This window comes from Sinocyclocheilus anshuiensis, unplaced genomic scaffold, assembly GCF_001515605.1.
Source record: "Sinocyclocheilus anshuiensis isolate Anshui unplaced genomic scaffold, SAMN03320099.WGS_v1.1 scaffold1170, whole genome shotgun sequence".
NCBI lineage: Eukaryota > Metazoa > Chordata > Actinopteri > Cypriniformes > Cyprinidae > Sinocyclocheilus > Sinocyclocheilus anshuiensis.
This window is the reverse complement of record NW_015538055.1, coordinates 2,303,521-2,313,122: the sequence shown is the minus strand read 5'-3', so window position 1 is coordinate 2,313,122 and position 9,602 is coordinate 2,303,521. Positions and strand designations below refer to the sequence as shown.

The following is a 9,602-nucleotide window of genomic DNA, read 5'->3' as shown; positions in this document are numbered from 1 at the left end:
TATATTTTGTTTTTTGTTTTTTTTCAGGATTTTTAATAAATAGAAAGTTTAAAAGAACAGCATTTATTTGAAATTAAAAGTCATTACTTTCACTTTTAATAAATTTAATGCATTCTGAATAAAATTTTTTTTTATTTTTTTTCTTTGACAAAAATCTTACTGACCCCAAACTTTTGAACTCTAGTGTTGCATATATGTATGAAAACTGTTTATTATAACTTTTTTTAATATTTTATTATTATATATATTATACCTATATATGAAAAATGATGTATGTATGTATGTTTGTTTGTTTGTTTAGTTTATTTAGTTTATTTTCCCCCCTGTTAAATTGTGGGGCGGGTTTTGTTTTGCACTGCACAAAACGCGTTTACTGCCCATAATTTCCATCTGAACAACAATTTGGTTTAAGAATGTTCATGGCATTTTCTTCCATATACTGAAAGTAGATTGGGACCATGAGCTGACAATTCCAAAAAAAAAAAAAAACATAATAAAGGCATGATAAAAGTAGTCTATATGGCTTGAGCACTGTGTTTCATATCTTCTAAAGTCATGCAAGCAGCAATTTGAAGATCTAAAGACACGGGGGTGAGAAAATTATTTCATTTTTGGGTGAACTATCCCTTTAATAAATGCTTGGAGCACAACTGAACACATCCCACATCCCACTACGAATCATGTCGCGGTGGGAGACGTCCTTGCTGCGAGTCCAACAACCTCGAGCCTTTCCCCTTCTCATCTCCGCACTAATGCACCCAGACAGCGGGACGTTCACCGCTCGTGACCTTACGACCCGCTTTGTTTCGCGAACTGTCACTTTTATGAATAAATTAGTGATAATCATCTTGCACTTTTTTATTTATGCCTCCTAATCACTGTTATTCATCTAAGGCCGCCGACAGCCGGTGTCTCTATCCAGTCAAGTGGCAGCGGGTGCCGCAGAGGTCAGCCGGGTCTGTTTCGTGTAGCAGCTTAAACACACATAAAGGATCTAGCGTGGAGCCGGAGAGATTTACAGATGGACGGCCTCCAGATGTCGGGAGCAGCGCTGAGCAGATAAAAGCAAAGCGCTCCCTCTGTCTCTTGACAGGTTGGATTGAGATGCTGCAAATTCTCAAGAGCCATTAAAGTCTGGGTTACAAAGCTGGGGGAGGAAAAAAAACTGTCTGGCTGAGGTGCACAGCTAAGCGCAAGTGCTACAACTACAATTTCTTTTCCTCCCACAGTTTTTGTGGGGCACATTTTTGGCTAATGACTGCGTTCTCAGCTGAGGACGTTTTGGCAGGCAGTTTTGACAGGAGTGCTTGACAGCTGTGACTGGAATTTGGAGGCGTAGGTTAAAAGATGATTGGAGTTTGAATGAAATTAAGTTCTTGGCTTTGAAAAAGCATGTACTCAAGGTTTCAGTGAAGCAAGGAGGTGACTTGTCAGATCATAATCATGAAGGATAAGAGAACCAGCTGGCTTGCATATTTTTTTCCTGTACTTTTGAAAAAAAGAACGTAAACAGTACAAGTAGAAATATACAAAAAGATCATAAATTCGGGATCAAATATAAAGGTTAAAGCTGAATTACTCATTTAGTGTATGGTAAAACAGTGTTGTCTTTTTATATACATAACTATATAACTATAAAGACCTATTTATACTGCAAAAAATAAATATATAAACAAATCACATATTATCTGAAAAATATTTACTTCCTATTTATATTTACCTTTCTTTCTTTCTTTCTTTCTTTCTTTATTATTGTTAGCATGAATAATTAAAAAATTAATAACATTATAGTGCTTTCTATTTGTGACACATTTATTTTTATGTAATATGTATAATAATTTATTATTGCTATTAATTTATTATTGCTATTTACGTTTAGTTGACATTGATGTTTGTTTATTGTTTTTATTTTCTGTTCAGTTGTCAGCTTTAATTATTATTTATTTACTATGTTTAATGATTTATCATCATCATCATCATACTTTTTTATTTATTATTAATTTTATTTACTATGTATAGTTATTTTTCATTGTTATTATTATCACTATTGTAGTTGTTTTATTATTATTATATTTATTATTATTTTCTATTTGCTATGTATAGTTATTTTTCATTGTTATTATTATCACTATTGTAGTTGTTTTATTATTATTATATTTATTATTATTTTCTATTTGCTATGTATAGTTATTTTTCATTGTTATTATTATCACTATTGTAGTTGTTTTATTATTATTATTATTATTATTGCTACTACTACTTTCTAATAAGATGATACTTTATTTATTTAATATGTATAATTATTTTTTGGTTATTTTTTTATCATTGTTGTTTTGTTTTGTTTATTTATTTATTTACATTTTTGTTTCCCAACTATTGTTCTTTAAACATTTCCATGGGCCCCATTGGGGCTCCCCGGCCCGCAGTTTGAAAACCCCTGTGCTAAAATACAAGATAAACTGTCTGCATCAGCTCTTAAACCCAGTGTGTCAGCTTTTCCCAGTATAAGCCCCTCGCTGGAGATGGCAGGCCGGAAGTGATCTTCTCTTTTACATAAGGGATCGCATTACAGCCTTCTGGAGGTACATGTCATCGCTAATGCACATCACATGGACGGCATACTTGTCTGAGCCCCCCAAAATCCCCTCACAATCACACTCACCTCCCACTGGGGACCCTCAATCTCCAGCATGAAGAGAAAGAAGATAAAAAAAATGTTTTAAAAGAAGTGTGTTACAGTGCTGTAGTGCAAAGGCTACTTGAGAAGAGACAGCGGACTGGGACTTGGCTCTCTGTCATTTTCTTTTGGCAGGCCAGTGTGCCCCACATCTGCATGGATTTCCTTATTTATTTTTGTCACGTGGGTGCTGATCTACTTGAGCGGAGGCTAGTGAAGAAGCACTGAGCTGAGGCAGCCGATCCCATGCGACGAACCGCCTGACTGCGGAGTAGATAATGAATGGTGGAGAAGAAATAGAGAGAGGGAGGCATATTGGGTCAGTTACAACATTTGGAGACCAGATGCGCTTCAGTGTTGTCTCTTTCTGGCTCAGTGAGGGGTATGCTTACCAGTGTGTGTGATTTTTGATATTTTTTTTCTCAAACTTTGATTGTTTTTTTTTTCTAGTAGTCAATTCAAATTATCAGTTGTGCTGTGCAGCTTTACTGTGGCTCCAGAAGTATTTTATATTTAAAGGGGTAGTTCACCCAAAAATAAAATTCTGATATCAGTTACTCACCCTCATGTTGTTCCAAACTTCTGTTGGTTTCTTTCTTCTATGGAACACAAAATAAGATATTTTAAAAATGTATTTTTGTTCATACAATGAAAGTTGATGGGGTCCAATGGACAAAAACAGTTCTTCAAAATATCTTATTTTGTGTTCCAGAGAAGTAAATGATTACAGAATTTTCATCTCTGGGCAAACTATCCCTTTTGTCAAATATATGAATTTCTGTACATTATGTAACCAAATATCAAAACAAGTGGAATTTTTAATGCGTGTCATGAACAGTATTTCTTTTGCAAAAAAGATGTCTGTTAGGCTTCAAATTATAATCTATACATGATTCTTTAAAAGTTAAGGGTCCAACGTGACAGTAAACAGTTTTTACCATTTACAATGTAAAAAAATGGTGTTCTTTTATACTTTGTTCATCAAAGAATCCTAAAAAAAAAAAAAAAAATGCTGAGCATAAGATATTTCTTTCATAAAAAATCTTCTTGGCCCAAACTTTTGAAAGACGATCTATCGATCTATCTATCTATCTATCTATCTATCTATCTGTCTATCTATCTATCTATCTATCTATCTGTCTATAATTAAGACGTGAAATGTTTGGAAATAAATGGGCTGCTCTGCATGGTCTGTTGAAAATGATGATGATGAATATGATTATTTGGAAGTCAAACTTTAGAGGTTCTTGCCATTGAATTCATACAGCTTTTTGGGGGGGGGGACCAGTTGAGTAGAAGAAATAGCAAAAATGGCTCAGAAAAGTGTGGTTAGTTCTGACATTTCACAGTTAAAAACTTTCATGTCCAAAATTATTTTTTGGCCCACTATATATTACCGATTAAAACCACCCAACCACCGAAAAGGCCATATTTCCCAGCATTCCCTGTCATCACTGACTAAGTAAAGCTTTATTTATACAGCACCTTTAAAAATAGTGTTTGCAAAGGTCTTTACAGAAAACATGAATGTCATATTATAATATGAAACTGGGAAATAAAACAATTAAAAGAAAATAAAATGCTCAAAACACTCTCGTTCTGAGAGCATCGTTCACATCCATCCCGAGCGGCTCTTCTCTCACCCTGACTCCCTCACCACGGGACGGGGGAATATCTTTGAGGCCCACTTTTTGCAAATGCCCTCTTTCCTTTTGAACTTCAACCCAGCTTATGCTCTTCCCCCCTAACTCGTACCTTAGAGAGCAAACAGGAGAATGGAGGAGAGTTTCCCATAGTGAGAAGCACGACTGCCTCTTAATCACCTCCAGACCCGTGCTGTGTGTGTGAGAGACAGCAGAGGAAGGAGAGCCCGGGAAACGGGGAGAGGGAGGGTGTGAGACGTTCCCTAAGGCCTCAAAAGCGCTCGAGGCAAGGCGAGAGGGCCGGTCTCTAGACGGAGGTCTTCGGTGATCTGTCACTGGGTGCTCACAGGGAGGAAATGGCTGTGTTTAAGGGGCAAGAGGATACAGTTTCATTCAGCAATTACATCTCTCCAGTGTTTACGGATCTTTGCGCAGAGGAAGAAAAGATGCTTACACACACACAAGGCTGAGTTCCAGCCTTTTTATGGCTTTGGCTCTTGATCGCGTAGACTGTATGTGACCTCAAAGCCATCTTTGCTTTCTCAAATACATAGCAATCCAATTTGCTGCGATCACTATCACTAGATGTTTCATTTAGGCTTAACATGAGACTTTAGGAGAGAGATATTTTTGTGTGCAGATGTTTTTGCCACTGTTTTTTTTTTATTTATTTATTGTATTATAGATGTTCTTCAATCAATTTTCACCAGGACTTATTTGGATCTAACCATAAATTAACTCTCTTGTTTTCATGCATATTTGCGTATATCCTAAATTCACAAAATTAAAAAATATTTTTACACTTAATGCATAAAATACAATGTGATTGGAAATGGACTGGAAAAGTGAGATTTATCTTGATTTTCCTTCATAGTGTTGTCTCCTTGGTATCCAAGTAAAAAAGTGGTAGAAATGACTATATAAATAATATTAAAATTTTGTAAGTATGCATGTATAAATAAATTTAAAAAAATGTATTACGTGAAATAAACATTAACTGGAAAAAAAAAACTTTATTTCAGCTGGTTGCAACATTTCCCATTTTAATTTAATTAAACTTGTACTAAAAATAACTAAACTGAAATAAAATTAATAACAACTAAATTGCTAAACTAAATTAAAATTTAAATTTAAAAATAAAAACAGAAAATATAAAAATAAAAACTGATTCATAATATTAATAAATATAATAGTATCGCAACAATACTAAAATAGCACTGATAATAATGATAAATTATTAAAATTAATATATATTTAAAATAATTTTCGTATTATTAATAATATTAAGCATTTTTATAACACACTATTGAAGTTTTAGAAATGTAATGGTTAATATTTTTATGATGGTTCGTAATATTTTAAGATCAAAAGTCTGGGTCCAGCAAAACGTTTCCAAGTTGATTTTAATGGGACTTTTTATGTAACAAAAATAAAAAGAACTTAGTTTCAAAATTATTTAAATCAAAATCAACACTTAGATATTCTTTTGGTGCAAAAGCTGTCTTTAATCACACTGATGAAAAATGAACACAATCCACATATAAATGAAAAATGTTTGTTTCTTTCAGGAGTGGCAGAACTCTATACAGAAGAACGCTGGCCTGGCTTTCATTGAGCTTATCAACGAGGGAAGGTAAAGTCTCACTTCTGCTCCTCAAACACCATTACTAGCTCACATATCACTGTACTGTAGCTAATGTCACTTTAAACTGGTTATCTAGTGCTGGTCTGTTCGGCTGTCGGGTTGCCATGGCATCTCTGAGGCTGACTAGAGAACAGGGAGGGAACCAGATTAGCCCCTAAGCCTCTCATCCCACTAGTTTGGCTACAGTCTATGTGTGTGTTTTGAGTGGAAGTGGTTGACCAGAGTGGAAAATACACTGAGATAAGCATGTTGAGAGAGAGTGGCTTTATAAATCCTCTGATGTACTTCCTGTCCAGAATGTGTAAATCATGCGAGTCTTTAAACATATCCAACATGCTGTTTAGTTTTTTAGGTATACTTTTCTGTCTCAAAATGTCTATGTCCATGTGTTTGTCAGGTTTAGGCTTTGAATCATTGTTGTCGAGCTGATCCAGGGCGGCTCAGCCTGCACATCCATCTGCTGACCCATCTGTGCACACACACACACACACACACACACACACACACACACACACACACACACATTTGGACAATAAGCCTGAGTCAGCAGAGATAGTCGCTGTCCAGGGTGCTGGCACATCAGTCATTCACCCTCTCTACCTGTCTGTCTATCTGTCTCTCTGTCTGTCTGTATCAGTGGCTCTCATTCCAAATCCTTACCTCAGTGGCAGTAGAGTAGTGATCGCCTACAGTGATCGCCTGGAAGCATTTTTCCATTCGTGTTCTTTATAGAGGTTAAATTAAGTGGTATAAATATGTATTTTGGAATGTTTCATGGGAGTGGATGGCTGCTACTAGCAACAGTGCCTTCTCTTATACCAAGGAGATTCTCTTTTTTTAGTAATTCACAGGGAAATCTGTAATTAAATACTCTACCATTCAAAAGTCTGTGGTCAGTATTTTTATTAATTTATTTTTTTTAAATAAATGCATTTATTCAGCAAGGATGCATTAAACTGATAAAAATTTTAAAGGCTTTACATTGTTATAAAAAAAAAAAAAATCAAATCAAATCAGCGTATTAGAATGATTTCTGAAGGATTATGTGACAGCAAAGACTGGACTAATGGTTGCTGAAGATTCAGCTTTGCCATCACAGGAATAATCTACATTTTTTAAATGTATTTAAATAGAAAAAAAGTTATTTTAAACTGTGACAATAAAAGAGAAAGGAAAACTTGAAATCGCATCATATGACCCCTATAAAAAAACATTTCAAAATATCCTACAGACCTTTGAATGGTAGTGTGTAATAATTAGTGTATTTTTTATTTAATTGATGAAATATGTTTTCAAAAACAAATACATATAAAATATAATAATTATGATAAATTAGGATTTTGATAAATAAATATATTGATTAATGTATAAATACACTTTATGTATGTATGTATGTGTTCTATACATATTTATTTATTTATTTTAAAAACAAAGAACTTAGAACTGATGGTACGGTAGGTTTGTATGTAATCACTGAAAAAAAAAAGGACAGAATGAAAGTGATTTTTCTTTCAGAAACCAGCAGATGCACTCCATATATTAACTGGCTAGTTTATTTGAACAATTTAATGAGACTAATGTTGTGTTTGGCCTCTTGGAAAGTCTCCTTATGTTCTAATAACAAACTAAATTAAAAGTATTAAAGTACTTTGTAAAACTTTGCTTGTGGAATAATTTCTGAAGTAATTGCGCGAACTTTCAGCCTTGGAGTGTTTATATAACAGTCTATTCCAGTTTATTTATATACATTCAGTTTTTAGTAGGGCATCTGTGATTTATGAGCCGCACCATGTCACCATTTTGGATGTATGTCACCCCTGTGCCTCTGATCTGGAGCCCCTGTTCTGTTTCACCTGCACCGTCATATAAGTCACCAAGGCCACAACACTTTCTGCCTTTTGGAACTCTAGAAATAGTCAATAAATGTTTTGCTGTGGATTTTTAACATACTCTTCATGATGCACAGCTAAACTGCTGTTTCAACTTCTCTGCCAGTACTGAAGAAGTAAAGTCATGCCCTAGATTTAAATTTGAACTGTTATCATGCTGAGATTGAGGTTGTGTACTATTTTTTTCTTCCTCCTCTGAGCGCCAAATATTATTTATTGCTTGTCAACACTTAAAGAAGCATGCACATTTGAATTCTGTACACCGGATTGAAGCCACTCTGCGGGATGGGAATGGAAATTTACGCTCAGCATTATGTTCCACAGAAACGCCATGGTTCTTGTTAATTAAAACAAAGCTGACTTAATGATGTGTAAAATGACAATTAACACAAAGTAACAGAGATCCCATAAAAGATGAATGATTGCATTTTCTATAAGGGTATCAAACAGAATTGTGGGGTGGATTGTGTGTCATGTGCAGATGTGTATTTTATGTGTGTTTAGGGACTGACTGAATGCCATTTGTTTTAAATTCCCTGTTGAAAACCATATTTTCTTCATTCTAGACTCCTTTGTCATGCCATGAAGGATCACATCGTTCGAGTGGCCAATGAAGCAGAGTTCATCCTCAACAGACAGCGAGCTGAGGACGTCCACAAGCATGCAGAGTTTGAGGTAGATGACTTCTGAGAATCAAGGCCTTTTTAGATATATACATTTTATAGATCCCCATGGATCTGTTCTGGATTTAGATATTTTACTGTGTAATATGACTGAATTAAGTAGCTAGATCTGATAACGTGAACTAGATTATAATCAATCCCAGATCAGAACACTAATCCCACACTGAATCCATGTGAAACCTAAATAATCTACAAAGAAATCTGTTTTTTTGCGAATCCGATACAACACGAGAGAGAAAATCTGTAGTAAAGCCAGCAGTGGAGGAGGCCCATAATCCTCTGCTCATGTCTCCTACAGGGGATTAATCCACAGATATTAGCTCAGTACTAAGAAATTTAATAACTCTTCCCTTAATTATACATAAGTGGCCTCTGAAAAGTAAGGAACAATGTTAAGAGATTGTGTTTATGTCTCATTTTAAACTATTAGCTATTTCTATCAAGAGACAGAAAATGTTCTTTACTTTAGTATTTAGTAAGGTTTAAATGGGAGCTCTGTAGGGATGTTCATTTCGGTTATTTTTCCTAACCGACAACCGACGCTCAAATGATTTTAGCAAATGGCTGCAATATAACAAAGAGTGAAAAATTTAAGGGGGTCTGAATACTTTCCGTACCCATTGTATATAAAACGAATAAATAGGCCTATACGAGAAACATATTTTTACTTAATTAATAAATTAAGAAAATGAAAGAAAAACTGTGCAACAAGTAGCCTAGCCTAGTATTCAGAGTTTCGGTTCATTTTTGTGTTGCGCGAAAACTGTTCATTATCATAATAAAATACAGTCAGTCAAACATATGGAAAAAAAACTATGTAGTAAAAACTATGTAGTAAAATCTGTGCCGTTAAGCGTTATCACAGTACCGCCGTAAATGATGCAAAACATCATGTTTCACGTGGATATTGGAACGTGAGTGAAGCCTAGGCTACATAATAAATAATAATTTGCCATTCAAATACATCGCGAATACGAAAACATTTGATTTTGTGTCGAATGAGAGACCCAATGTTGGTTTCAGTTTCGTTTTAGCCTAAATGAATTCGTTTTGGCTTGTTGTATA

The 9,602-nt window shown here is 34.7% G+C and overlaps 1 protein-coding gene across 1 annotated transcript in view; it reads left to right on the top strand.

Moving 5' to 3' along the window:
- LOC107683414 (neurobeachin-like) overlaps positions 1–9,602 on the top strand; it is a 267,384-nt gene that overhangs the window by 141,149 nt on the left and 116,633 nt on the right. The window contains exons 35-36 of the mRNA XM_016479471.1: positions 5,889–5,953; positions 8,421–8,529. Coding sequence (XP_016334957.1) covers positions 5,889–5,953; positions 8,421–8,529 — 174 coding nt within the window. The remainder of the gene's footprint in view (positions 1–5,888; positions 5,954–8,420; positions 8,530–9,602) is intronic.